Source organism: Molothrus ater, chromosome 1, assembly GCF_012460135.2.
Source record: "Molothrus ater isolate BHLD 08-10-18 breed brown headed cowbird chromosome 1, BPBGC_Mater_1.1, whole genome shotgun sequence".
Taxonomy (NCBI): domain Eukaryota; kingdom Metazoa; phylum Chordata; class Aves; order Passeriformes; family Icteridae; genus Molothrus; species Molothrus ater.
Window position 1 is genome coordinate 95,856,437 of NC_050478.2, and position 14,611 is coordinate 95,871,047.

The 14,611-nt window shown below is 43.9% G+C and overlaps 1 protein-coding gene and 1 non-coding gene across 3 annotated transcripts; both read left to right on the plus strand.

The window, feature by feature from the left end:
• The first annotated feature begins 499 nt into the window (after window positions 1-499).
• On the plus strand, window positions 500-2,402 carry LOC118684004 (uncharacterized). Of its 2 annotated transcripts, none has more exons than XR_008508736.1 (3): window positions 500-572; window positions 1,185-1,271; window positions 2,175-2,402. It is a non-coding gene; the product is annotated as an uncharacterized LOC118684004 (transcript). The 2 variants fall into 2 exon arrangements; XR_008508735.1 differs by lacking the exon at window positions 500-572 and adding an exon at window positions 943-1,032.
• Window positions 2,403-2,429: 27 nt separating this feature from the next.
• On the plus strand, window positions 2,430-10,519 carry CBLN2 (cerebellin 2 precursor). Its single transcript, XM_054516755.1, has 3 exons — window positions 2,430-2,750; window positions 4,922-5,041; window positions 5,346-10,519. The coding sequence occupies exons 1-3, from the start codon at window positions 2,430-2,432 to the stop codon at window positions 5,541-5,543; spliced, it is 639 nt and encodes a 212-aa protein (XP_054372730.1). The 3' UTR covers window positions 5,544-10,519.
• Window positions 10,520-14,611: the final 4,092 nt, after the last annotated feature.

Here is a 14,611-nt window from a genome sequence, read left to right on the forward strand (position 1 = left end):
TCTGATGATAACCTTGGCTGTGACAGACATCACCGCTGCCGCTCCGCAAGCCAGGGCCGACCTACGAGCCCAGCTCACCCAGGCCCTGCAGGCAGCGAGAGGGGGCGGCCACCCAGCTCCTCAGCCGAGCGTTCTGCCCTTTGGGAATTTCCCTCCTCCCTCCCCTGACGAGGTGCGACCCTCCTTGTTCCCTCTGTCCCTCCCTGCTCCCTCTGTCCCTCCCTGTTCCCTCTGTTCCTCGCAGCCCCGCGGCTCGCCTCGCGCCGCCGCCAGGTGGCGCCTCGCGACCGCGCTTGGAGCGGAGCCGCGGGTGGGACCGGGAGCGGGAGCGGGGCCGGGAGAGGGACCGGGAGCCGAGCCGGGAGAGCGGCCGGGAGAGCGGCCGGGAGCGAGCCCTGGGACGGGAGCGGGTTCGGGTCGGGGAGCAAGTCCCAGAGTGCTGAAGCGGGTCAGGGAGCGGGTCCCGGTTCGGGAACGTGTCGGGGAACGGGCCAGGAATCAGGACACCCCGGGGAAGAAATATATTAATAACGGGGAAGCCGCCGCCGAACTTTGGGCGCCGATGTGTGCGGGTACGAGCGTGGGAATGGGGCCTTGCGGTGTGCGGGGCGCAGCCTTACGGGCCGAAGTGCCCCGAACAACGTGTCCTTTTTAGTGATTATTGTTGTCAGAATCAAAGTCTGTGAATTCCAAATAGCTCCCAGTGAGTGATGCCGTGTGGTTCGGTTGGTGAGCGCTACCGTGTCGGTGGCATGTTGGAACAGGGGCGTCTTAGCACGACGGGTTCAAGTAGAAATAATGGCGGGGGAGAGGGGGGGCGAGGCGGCACGGCTCTTCCCTGCCTCCGATGACACCGGGAAGGCCGTCCCAGAGGGAACATCGCGGCTTGTCGCTGCTGCTCGCGATGTGTCGGGGTGCGGCTCCAAGGCGCAGGGATGCCTGGCCGGGGCAAGGACTGGGGTGCAGCGTCGCCGGCGGTGCTGTGGCAGCGCTCCGCTCTGGTCCCGGTGTCTGAATCCCTGACGGGTGCCTGTGCGTGTGTGTGTGTGTGCGTGTGTGTGCCGGAGAAGAGGGGAGGAGGGGGGAAGAGGGGTGGTGGTGGTAGCGGCTGGCGGGAGGGGGATGATTATTGGCAATGGGCGGGAGAGAAAGAGGCGACTCCTGTTTCCTTTTCTTTCTGCCAGCGCAATCTCGGCTCATTTTCTCTAAGCTATACAAGTTCACGGACGAGCTATCTAGCCAACGCGGCTCTCCCGTCATGGACCTCCCAGGTAAAAAAGCCCTTCTCCTCCCCGCCGGCTGTTCTTTTCGCAAAATATAATTTTAAATGGTAGCAAGAATAAGGTTAGGGCAACCGTAGAGATGCCTCTGGGGAAGTGTAGGGGCGATCTCCCAGGAGCGAGATCACCGGGTGTGCTGGTAAACGGGAAAAACTGAGATGCAACTTCAGAGGGAGAAGCCGGGTGAGGCTTTGACTCCTGCGATATGTGTGCATGCCGGGGTGGGAACTGGGGGATATCTGAGCCGGCTGCCTCCTTCTTGCGAGTTTAGGGAGTCGCCGGGGTCGGCAGCAGTGGTGGTAGCCTGGCTTGGGGCGCAGAAGGTTGGGAAGCACAAATCGGTGCCCGAGCGCGGCAGCCCCCAGGCGGGGAGAAGGGCGGCGGCGGCTTCCAGAGCCCGGCCGGGGCGGGAGCGCTGGGTTCGGGGCGCCCCGGCCGCCAGAGAACTCTACAGATAGGGGGGCAGCTCCATCGAGGGGGGAGAGGGCGCGTTACTTAAAACAAGAACAAAATCTCCTTCCGTGGTGACTGGGGCGTTAAGAGACGGGTACAATCCGTGCTCGCAGATGTAGTTAATAGCGGGGCTGTGGGAAGAAGCGGAGCCGGGTTTTGGAGACCCCATTGGTTGTGGGGCAGGAAAGGGACTGCCCGAGGCACCCGCAGGATGCTCCGCCGGGGGTTTGGGGATGCAGCGCTGCCCCCTCCTCCCCCCTCGGAGTACGGCAGGCTGCTGGGGAACCCGAGAAAGAGGGAACACCGGGCAGCCAGGTGTCTCCCAGACCTGTTGTACTCGCTGGGGCGCCGGGGGCGGGGAGGGGCAGCCCTCCGGGCGGCGCGGTGCCGGCTCCCCGCCTGCCCGCTGCCGTGCTTCACCGCCGCCTTTCCCCTTGGCAGGCTGCTGCGTGCCGCCCGCCCTCTGAGAAGGCTCCTTCGCCCCGCGCAGAGGAGGAGGAGGCGGAGGAGGAGGAGAAGGGGAGGAAGGCGCGGCCGCAGCCGCCGCTGCCCAGCCGCCGTCCCGCAGAGCGCTGGCCGCAGGGCGCCTCGGCGGCAGCAGGCGCGCAGCCCCCTCCGCCTCCCCGCGCCCGCCCGCCCGCCCGCCCCATGTCGGCGGCCATCCGGAGCGGCGGCGGCGGCGGTCCGGCGCCGGGCATGGGGCGGCGGCGGCGGGGGGCGCTGCCGGAGCCGGCGGGCGGCTGCTCCTGCTGCCTGGCGGCGGCGCTGCCGCTGCTGCTGCTGCTGCTGCCCGCCGGGTGCCCGGTGCGGGCGCAGAACGACACGGAACCCATCGTCCTGGAGGGAAAGTGCCTGGTGGTCTGCGACTCCAGCCCCTCGGCCGACGGCGCCATCACCTCCTCCCTGGGGATCTCGGTGCGCTCGGGCAGCGCCAAGGTGGCCTTCTCGGCCACCCGCAGCACCAACCACGAGCCCTCCGAGATGAGCAACCGCACCATGACCATCTACTTCGACCAGGTCAGGCGCCGCCTGCTTCGCCTTCGCTACCCCTTGTCCCCGCGTCCTGCGCGGGCATCCCCCGCCCCTGCCTCCCCTGGCTGCACGCATGTTCTCCTCCTGGTTCCCGTTCCATCTCCTAATCCCGACCCACCCGCTCAATAGCGACTTCACGTCTCAACGGCCCAGAAAGACTTTGGAAAGTTCTTTTAGGTAGCTGCGGGGCTTTCCTAGGGTGGTACCGGGGGTGAACATGCTGCCTGCTTGTCCGGTCACAATCGCTAGTACGGAAAGAGCTTTAAGGTGAAAGTCTGTGCCTCGGACGCGTGCGGGGGCGCCTTGCAGTCAAGGATTGCCTCGGCCAGCCAGGAACGACCCGGGGGAAGCGTGAGCATCCCTCCTTCGGTGCAAATTCAGAGTGGTACCGACGAGGAGTCGCCGGATCTGCCTGTTCGGAGCTCATTTAGCAATGTCACAGCATGTCTCAGAGGGAGGGAGGGATGAGGAAGAAGAGGGTGTTTCCCGCGTTATCAGACGAGGCAAACGGTGTCCCCGGCGGGCTATATAGGAATGGTGTTATCCCGCACGGCATGCGCCGGGCAGAGCAGAGGACAACCTGCTCTGCTTGTCCTGCCCCTGCCTCGTCGCACCGCTCCCCTCCCGGACACCAAACCCCGTCCATTCACTTTATTTTTGCGATAAAATTTCTTTTTTTCCTGCCACTTCTGACTCCTGAAGTAGTATTGCAGAGTCAGGCGAAATTAGCATACTAGACTGTTTTCTCTGGGCTTGTTTGTTTGTTGTTGTTTAGGTTATTTGTTTGGTTTTTTTACCTGTCTGGTTGTCATTTATCTGTCTGCCTGTCCTTCCTAATGAGTTTGCACAGCCATTCGTCGCATACGAGATCTCATAAAATTAGATCAGTAGGAAAAAAAAAACCAAAACAACAAAAAATCAACCCCCCCAACTTGCTAAATATATAGCATATGTTCGATGCTTTACCCGGCAACGTGCAGTTCCTAGGAGTTTGAAGGCGTTTTCTCGGTGCTCCCACAATAAGGTTTTTTAAATCTTTTTTTTTTTTTTTGTTCTTTTTTTTTGGAGGGAACTATAGACTTTGGATGTTTGGGAGGAAAAAGCTTGGGATTTGGGAGTGGGGGACGATGGTATTTTTTTTTTCTCTTGTTTTGCATTTTTTCATTAACGCTGAGTTTTAGCCCGCAAACGGAGCATGACGGGCGTGCCCCATGGGGTGGGCACGGCGGAGCAGCCGGCTCGGGCGCACCCGCTCGCCGGACGGCATCGCCACCGACCCTCAGGTTCTCCTCTGCCCGTGCCCTTTGAGCCAAACCCTGCTCCCGTCATAGGAGCCTGGACGAGGCGCCAGAGGATGAGCCGAGGCCAGGTCCCTGTCACATCGGCGGGATCGGCAGGGTGCGGCCGCCGCTTCCGAACGAGGCTCTGCACATCTGCCGGAGTGCTCAGCTCTTCCTCTTTTTTTTTTTTTTTTCTTTTTGTTTTGTTTCGTTTCAAAAAAAAAAAACATTGAAATATATGAAAAATTAAGGTTATTGCCGGGAAGGAGGAGCGAGCCCACCCCAGCCTCCTGAGGAGCTTGTGGGCCAAGGGGCACAGCCCTCCAGAGGGACAGAGAACATGAGCTGGCAGATGTTGCTGTTGCTGAGCATCCTCTTTCTTCCTTTGCCCTTCTCTGTAGTGCAGTTTTAGTTCTATACTCTACTAACCTCGAGGCCAGCTCTGATTTCAGTAGTGCTATCTAAAAGACATATTTCCGTTATGAGCTAATGACTTTTGGTATTTTTCCTACCTTTTTCCCCCTCCCTCCTTCCCTCCATTTCACACTCCTCCCCCTCTTCCTTCTGCCACCTTTGCTTTATTGACAGCTCAGTGTGGACATTTGCACTTAATCTAACAGGCTTGGAGATCATTTTTGTGTAACTAAATTGCTTTATTAACTCTGATGCCTTTTAAATGCCTCTGTAGCTTGATTCCATTCCCCTGCCATGCACTTTTAATTGTGCTGCAAATGCCATTTTGACTATGCTTTATGTTGGTCATTGAGCTCATGTCAAATTTTTGCTGGTGCTTCTCTAAGGTGGAGTCTGATTTCTCTGATTTCTCTCTTTCTCTTTCTCCTTTTCTTTGTTCTGTTTTATTTGTTTGCATTCCAGGTATTAGTTAATATTGGCAACCATTTTGATCTTACTTCCAGTATATTTGTAGCACCAAGAAAAGGGATATATAGTTTCAGTTTCCACGTGGTCAAGGTCTATAACAGACAAACCATCCAGGTGGGTTCTAATCGAAAGAAGATGCTGTCCTTCCTTTCATTCTCTTTTTTTTTTTTTCTTCAAATGCTCATTTCAAGACTCATATTAAAAAAAAAAAAACAAATAAAAAACAGAAGTTGAAGAATGAGATTGTGGGTTATTTTTAAAGAGTTCTGTATACATGACAGAAATCATGCATTGCCTATTTCCTTAGCTTAATTCAACCTAGATTCTGCCCTGTACAAAAATATAGTGATGTGCACAGGGCAAAAAAATCATTGAGAGTATTGAGAAAACTCAGGTTTTGTCTCTTTGCACTTTTTAGGTGAGTTTAATGCAAAACAACTACCCAGTGATTTCAGCTTTTGCAGGGGATCAGGACGTCACCAGAGAAGCAGCCAGCAATGGGGTCTTGCTCCTCATGGAAAGAGAAGACAAAGTGCATCTCAAACTGGAAAGGGGTAACCTCATGGGAGGGTGGAAATATTCAACCTTTTCCGGCTTCTTAGTCTTTCCGCTATAAAAGAAGGCCAAATAGGAGACAGATCCATGAGCTGGAGCAAGGATTCAATTGTTAATGACACCCTGAACTTGGCAGCACATGACAATATTTTCAGTCACCCCGTCAGACTGTCACAGTAGAAGAATGATAACCTTCTAAACTCCAACATTTGCTTTGAATATTGACAATTCCTTGGAACCTGCGCCTCTAATTAGTTTTAGACGACAGTGATCTTTAGGAGAAATGAAATTATCGACCTGAGCAATTTGTACCTGTGATTGTAAAGTCAATTTTGGATTTTATTGTTGGGATCATTGACTTTCTTATTCTTTTTATTTTTCCTCTTTCATTTTTTCCTCTTTTTCTTTCTCTTGTTGTTGTCCCAATGAAACAAATAACTCAGACCACAGAATCACTTTGTCAAAGGCTCACTCTAGAGCCAGAAGAATGGAGTGTTCAGCCCAATGAGGTGTTCTTCCATGCTCTATTTCTTTGTGTTGTATAGCCTTAAGGAAAAAAAGAAAAAAAAAAAAAAGAAAAGAAAAAAAAGGAAAAAAAAAGAATGGCTTCAGTCTCAGTCCTGTATTTTTTCTGGGGGAGGGGGATTCTGGACATTACTGTGTCAAGAAGTGCTTTATCCAGTGAAGCAAAATTTGCACGATTGGAACCTTATTTGTGTTGTTTGTGTTTTTCATCAACTTTTTATTTTTCCTGATCTTTGTTTGTGTGTGCTAAAAATGTAAGCTAGATTGATCAATAAGACAAAACAAAGCACATATATACCCTGTAGCTCTAAGTAAAGCTAACCAGTGAACAATTTCTGTCTGCACTTTCCAGCTGATCTTTATAGACCTATTTAGAGAGAGAGAAAGAGAGAGAAAGAGTGAGAGAGCTACATGATCCTTCAATTACAATCTGGAAACCGGTAAAGGAACTGACATTTCTGACTTGTCCTGACATTTCTAGAAGCAACAGTGGAGGCTTTGAATATCTTCTCTGACCATACCCTAAAATATATACTTTCTTTGCATTACTATATTTTGGGTGCTTTTATCCAATATTTATTTGATATATTTGTCCACTGATGCTTGAGTACACATTGTGGAAGCACAGAGAGATGGCAGAGCAAATTTTTCCTCTTCCAAATTAAATAAAACCATCTCTACTTGAGCTGTCCTTGGCAAGTATTGGAGGAGTAGACACAAGCATCTTTGACAGGCTTAGGGAGAGGGGCCTCAGAGGGAGAGTGGCCTCAGAGGATCAGCAAATGCTCCAGAAGCTGGCACTGGTGCCATGCATATATTCACTGTGTCTGCTCTTCCCAACACAAATGGCCTCAAAGTTCCCGGGGTGGACTGACATCGATGTTGAACACCGAGAAAATTGTTATCCCATTCAACAAGAGGTAAAATATCAGGCCAATGTCAATTGTATCCTTTTGCCTCATTCTCAATAAACTGATCCTGTTTCTTCAGTTTTTTTAAGTTTATTTTTTTAGTTCAGTGGGGTTTTTTGGGTTTTTTATAGTGGTGTACTAGGCAATATGCTGAGGAAAATCTTGTTTGAGAAGATCCAGGAGGAATGTTTATTTTATAGAATTTTTATCGATATTTATTTAATTTGAAATGTGTCATTTTATTATGAATCCCCTAAGGGTGGATGTGCATAAGAATTTATTTTTTGTCAAATTTACTCCTCTGCCACAACCAAATATAATGGAAAGGCATTTTCAGGAAAGCAGTGGTAACTACATTGTATTTCAAAATTATGGTGGACGTGTCATTCTCATTGTAAATTTATCATTCAAGGGACAAAATTAAAGTCATATATTCTTAAAAAACCCTTATCTGTGTTGCTTATATACCTCAGATGACTAATATATAAGCCAATTCAATATTTAACATTTTTGTGCATTTTCACCATTGATGTGGTTTGTTTGCTTTGCCGTTTCACTTTGCCGGTTACTTAATGAATTGGTTTCAGGTTGTTGGTTCTTTTAATGGGTTGCATTTTCTAGTTCCTCTTTGTGCTTTGGCATGACTGCAATGTTTCTAGTTGCAAAATACCACAGGGCTAAGTTTAAGTACATGAAGTAAAACCTGAGTCAGCAGCAACCTTTTTCTATTAAAATACAATAAATACAGTTGTCTTAATGGTAGACATTGTAAAACTACTTCTTGTGTTTATAACTCGATCGTGTCACTTAAGGAGACAGAAACTGAGGTGGGTTCAAGTTCCAAAGTTTTTAATTTCTACTATATTTTTAATTTAAAATAAAAACACTCAGTCAAAATAATTTAAAATAAGAATTACTCAGTTTTGTTTTAAAATTCTGCCTACCATAACCACATTCAGTTTTCCCATTTATTTCAGTTCATTTGGCTTGAATAAGGCAATGACATCTTAGTTCTGGCTCTCTCCTAAGAAAAATGAGCTTAATGGCAATGTTTTCCTTGGAACTATCCTTGGAAATTTCTTAGGCCATTGAAGCTGAATATCTCACTTCATGTATTCAAGCTCAGTAATCTTGACCATGTTTTTTTTAATAAATATTTTTAAATGATAGCCAATCTTCTGAATTTAAAGAGGGTATCTCATACAATGCCACTTTCCCTCTGCTACTCTTGTGTCCTTCATGATAAGCTATAGAGTTAGGACTCCTATATAAGCAGTTACAATAAATGGAAAATGTGGAGTAAATTCTTATTGTACGCTAATTGCAATCATGATTTTTTTTTCTTTTATGTCCTTTGCAATATTTATTATTACCTTTTTCCTTTTAATTTTGCATCTGGGTTTGACAACATGCAATCTACTTGCTATTGGAAATGGTAAAAATCTTGATGTTTTCATAAGGTGTGGATATCATGACATACTTTATGTTGGAGGAAAAAAATGTACAACTGCAGCATTGGAGATTGCAGGAACTATGAAATCAGAATTATTAAAGGAGCCTCCCAGTACATCAAGAGTAGGCTTATAGAAAATAATTTATGTAAATAAATAGTTTGGGTAACATTCAGAGTTGGTTTAAATTTAATGTTGAGGGGCATCACGAGAGTTAGAGGTGTAAGACATGTGGTACTGAAGTAGACCAGTGGCACCATAATGACTGGTTCCTGTGGGAGCAACAGCACAAGACCCCTTCCAACAGCTTTCAAGCTTTCTCATTAGCTGCTGTGTAACAGTTGTAACATATTCCTATGAAACCACTGTCTGTTTGACTGCTTCCCTTCAGGAGATGATCTGTACCTGGGTGTTGTTGGTGTTCACTGTTTTAGTACTTCTTCAGCCTACTTACGACAGGGTGGAAGCCAGGAGCTGTATTAGGAGTGATAAATTCTCATCATATATATCACTGCCTTCCTCTGAGTTTTATACCCGCAGTTTGAACACAGCCTTGCGAGAGAGCCTGTGTGCTCTCACCTCCCCCTGAGACAGTGGGTGTGATGGATGTGTGGTGTATCTCATTACTGGTCAGCATCTTGCAAGCTGGATCTGTGGGAGGAGGAGAGAGACAGGACATGAAACTAAGGAGTTGTTTAGAAGTTACATTGTGTTTGTCAGCTGTGACTTTTTTAACTTTTAGAGAGAACATTTTGTTTTTATTGACCAAATTTGTTTCTTGGACAATCTGTCAAAGTAGAAGATAGGCTAAAACGGCTTGTTACTGGTGGATTTATTCAGAAATAGCTGAAAGTGGTTTCATGTCCTTCTAATGTGACATTGGTTTCAAGAATAGGCAGAGTCACAGGTAGCATTGTTTGAAAATATCTCTTATGAATAATAGTCTGCTTTGATTCAGGATAACTTTCTAATGGTAATGAACACTCAAAAAGCATTGTCATTATTATACTTCATTTTCATGTGTAATGTCTTGTCATTAAGCAGTTATATGTAACTAAAGAAATACAACCAATTCCCCTCTTTTAATATATTGTTGAAAGGCCAAGGAATGTTCTGAGTTATTGCATAGTTTCTAGATTTGGAGCCACTTACTGTTTTGAACAATTTTCCAGGATCACTTATCGTGAGGAGTCATGCCCAATTTTAAATCACAGTAGTAAACGATGATACATTGTAAAATATGCATTTTCTTCGTAGAGTGGCTTCTTTTATCTGACATTATTTCACCTGTCAGAATGCTTAAAATAGAACTTTATGATTGCTGGCCATCTGTTAATTAAGTCACACTTGGAGTTTATAAATTCCTGAGAATTTTTGATATCCATCGTGAGCGTAGTTAGACACAGACTAGGTGGCTGGGCAGATGATAAACAAGCATTTAGATCAGGTGTTTATATAATCAAGTATCAGTAAAATTCAAGTGTTCCATAGTGAGATAAATACATTGTCATTTCAGCTAAGAGGCTGATCTTGCTTGTCTCACTCACTTCAGTGAAGTCTGTTCCCCTTATGAATGGACTTTACTTGAGTGCCTCTTAACATTAAGTTTACATCAACTCTGAATGTTACCTAATCAATTTATTTACATAAATTACTTTGTATAAGCCTACTTTAATGTGCTGGGAAGCTCTTTTAATTGTTCTCAAATCATAATCCCTGTTGCAATCTACAGAGGTTCTGGTCCCCCTCTAACAAAAAATATATCAGGATATCTGATATTCTAATAAGTACACCAAAATGTCTGCTGTTTCCTATAACACGTGAGTGGAGTTTATGAAAAACATCAGTACCATTGAGCTTGAAAGGTATGGTTTGGATTTGGTCATGATCTACGATTATGTTCATTTAAAAACCAGTGGCAGTAATCGTGCAAACCCTTAGTTAACACAACTATTCTTGGGTGTTGAGGTATTTCAACACTAATCATACTTCTGATAATATAAGTAAAAGTGTACAAATATATTTTGAATGCATGTTTTAAATCTTTCCCCAAACTAGTCATGTTTATGGTCTTATCTAAAATAATCATGCTTTATTTTTTTCTTATTTCCTATTGCAAATAAAATATAAAGATCACTAATTGTACTTAACGTTGAGTGTCATGATGCAAATGCACTTCACATACCAAGTTTATCTAAAATCTCCCATTTCTTAGCTCATATAGCTTAACCTATTTAGTGAATCATCTCTGCTATTCATCAGCAAAATAAAGTTGCCTAACTTGCTAGTTCCCTGCAGATCACATACAACAGATGGTATAAGTAATGACATAGCAAAACATGGAGAGCAAGCAAATAATGACTATAAATTCTGCACCAAAAAAAAAAAAAAAGGTCTGCATCAACAGAAATTCAGGTCTTATTGAAAAATGCTCCAAAACTCATAAAATATCATAGTTAAGCTTTTAAATCAATCTTTCTGACTGATAGTATTTCCATTGTAATAATGAAGTGTTACTTTCACCATAGGAATAAAAATAATTTAAGTTGTTTTGTGAGATCACTCAAGGGTTTTGTGAGATCAACTCACAAAACAATTAAAAGACCCTTGCTCAGCATATTGATATATTCAGTGCTATTAATTCAATCAAAACCTAAATTCATAAATTAGTAATTAGTAGTTATCATAAGAAAGTCATTTCTGCTGATATAGTAAAATTAACTAAAACTAATTATTTGAAATACTTTTAGCTTTCAGTGTGTGAATATACACAAAAGTGCACACATATATATGTACACATGCAGGCAAAATACATTTTTAGCTAGGAATGGATCGAGAGAGCTGGTTTTTTTTTCCATATGCAGTTTGACCTTTCTTTCTCTGAAGCATTGCCTCAACAAATTGAATTTTATTTTATTTTTTGTCATTCTATACCTAAAGCTGTTTATCTTTGCTTACATATAAGACTACCCAGAGTAATAGCAAATAGCAGTATTCATTTCAGCGTGTGAGAGCTGCCACAGTTTAGGTGATATTGGGGCAAAGTGAAGCATACAGTTATTAATAAAAGACTTAAATACCTCCTGTTCTGTAGAAAGCTTTTGTGATGAGTAAAACTTCAGCGCCATGTGGGAATTGCTTCAAAAACACATACAGGGAGACCACAGCTGGAGGTTCAGTTTGTCCTTCTATCGACTCCAGATGGGAAATTTTAGTAGTCATTAAAACCGAAAGCAAGCATGTCCCTATACTTAGTTTAGCAACAGTAATCCTTATATGCTGACTTAATTTTGACTGTGTTAATTTACATCTAGAGAGATGCATTACATTGTCACATATCAGAACTAAGAGTACAGAGACTCCAGTGGATAAAGGATAAAGGGTTCAACAACTTTTTTCACTAGAAGAAATAACTTAGCACAGAACATATGTTGCTCCTAAAGCCTTTTGTGACATTGAGAATATGGAAGAAATAATTTTAAAAAGAATCTTTCAAATTCTTATTTATTGTTACTGACAGCAGAGTTTTCTCAGCCGTTTGTTATAGTATGACTGGGACTATTTTAGGATGGAGTTTAAATGGATATAGGTAGACCTTCTAACAGCTGGCTTCTTCCCTAACCGGAATTTTGTGTAGAGCTATGTGTTCTCTCAAGAACTTACAATCTCTCTAGATGAAACTGTCCTTAAAGCCTGACTGTCAAGTAAATCCAGTTTTACATAATTATTTCACCTGGGTAAGGAAAGCATCCATTATTCGGCTTCTGTGCAATGGCTCTATTGTTTTCTTACACCACATGAACTGTGCTAAAATCTCCAGTAGAGAAAAGAAGATTCCCACTACACTTACCTCCCTAAGACATGGTAATTTCTCTTCTCTTGCCCTCTGTTGCCCTTTTATGCATATTTGAAATGTTTCTGATGATGAATTTTTTGAGTATTTCTTAAAATAATGCTTTTCCACCTGTGTGAAAGCTTGTTCATACAAAATTATGACAGCTTTAGTTGACTGCTAGATTATTCTCCCTCTATTATGCAGTCAGAACTCTTGAACAGGAGAACCCCATCTGACTGAGGAAAAATATAACTATGAATAAATAAATAAATAGTGGGAGATATGTATATGAATCTGTGATTTTTGGTTAACATTTTGATCCCATTCAGTCTGTTCTCCCTGAATGAGCAACCAAGTGACTTGGTACCTCTCTTTTTTAAAAAAATGCAGACATATTGGGAATCTTCCCTTTTACAGCCTGCTTGAAAATTATAGACCCTCTTGTATAAGTGTTAGAGTATTGGATAAAAATAACAGATGAGATCTTCAAGTAGCTGTGTGATCCTTTAACACGAACACCTTGTGACAAAGAACAGTCTGTAGGAAGGGAAGAAGCCCTTCTAAAAAAAATCAGAAGAGTAACTAATTATTCTTTGCACAAATACAAACCTCAAAAGCATCCTGGGACATGTACATGTACATTTAAGAACCATAGCTATAAGTGACAGGCATTGTATGTAAAAAACTTTCCCCGAGTTCTAACTTTCATGCAAGCAAAAAAAATGATGAGAAAATACATATGCAGTTTACATGGGATTAAAAATGTCCAGGCAATTAGTGATTGGACCAAAATGTTTATTAAGGACAGTGGCTCAATGCAGATATATTATACAGTGTATGCCACTCAAGCATGCAATGATGCATTACATAACAAATATCTAAGCTATTCCTGTGAAAAATTTACAAAATTATCTTTACAGAGCTATGAAAGTCAGAGATCAGATTGCAATAAGTACAATTCAGACCACTGGACTACAAAAGGTGAAATAAACATTTTATAAATATTTCCTTACCCTCAGTCAAGAAGTAGCTTACCTCTTGAAAACAAAAATGGAATCCACATACACTCTAAAGCATGATTCAGTTTTTACTGAGAGTAAAAAGAGCCTTGCTTATTTGCCTTCATGTCCCCATCCTCCTTTACATATTTGCCTGTTAACTGCTTTTTATGTGTGCACTAATGTTTTTCAGAGCTTCACCGGTTATGTCTGAACTAAATTGACAGATGATTTGCAAGTTTCACATGTTAAACCCATAACGGACTGGCTTTCTTACCATACCACTGATCACCAGATTTTCTGAAAATAAGGTTATATTGGGTCTGTCTGAGACAGAGTTCATTTCCCCATAGCTGGACTCACAGTGCTGTGCTTTGCATTGATATCTGAAAAGGTGTTGATAAGACACCGGTGTTTTGGCTGCTGCTGTGCAGCACTGGCACAGCATCAGCTCTCTCTCCAACATTCTGCCCCACCAACAGGGGGCTGAGTTTGGGCAGTATCTTAGGAGGGGACACAACCAGGACAGCTGACCCAAACTGATAAAAGGGATATTCCAAGGCATATGAAATCAGCTCAGATATAAAGGAAAAAAAAAAGGCGAAAGAATAAAGTGACATTTGTAATTTTGCAACATTAACCTTCCAGAGTAACTACTAGGCAGGCTGAAGACTTGCTTCTGGGAGGCAACTGGATATCATTTGGTGATGGGAAGTAGAGAATAAAATATTTGGTTTTTTTGCTTGTGCACACAGACCCTTTTGCTTTTGCTTTCCTAAATGACCTTATCTCAACCTGTGAGGTTTCTTTCCATTTAATTTTCTCTCCCCTGATCACCTGAGAAGGGGGAATGCTAGAGCCTCTTATTGACCACCTGGCATTCAGCCAAGTCAAGCCACTACATAAGGCTTAAAGTATCTACATCATATTTAGAAAGAGCCAGGACATCTGTTGGATATAGGCTGTACTCTATCCATGACCAAGGCAGCCAGGTGCAGTGAAAGAAAACTTCAGAAAACATTGAAGTGGCATGGCCAAGTACAGATTCACTATCTCAAGAGTACTTTAATGCTAGGACAAAGATTACAAAGCAGTGTATGCTTTCTTGTAAACAGTAAAGGTGGTGAATTAATCTGGACTGGAAAAGAAGTTCCCAGCTACATATAACTGCACAAGAGAATACATTTAATGACCTATTAAAAATCTCTCTAGGGTCTATCTTGATTTACCTCCATTAGGCTTGTTCCCCAGTGTCGCTACTTTTCCTGTACTGGGAAACCAAAGCTGGGCAAGAGACTTTAAATGTGGTCACAAATGCCAAATACAGAGGATTTCGATCTGCTGGCTATGTTCTTGCTAATATATCCCACTCTTCAATAAACATTTACTACTTCAAAGCTGAACTATTG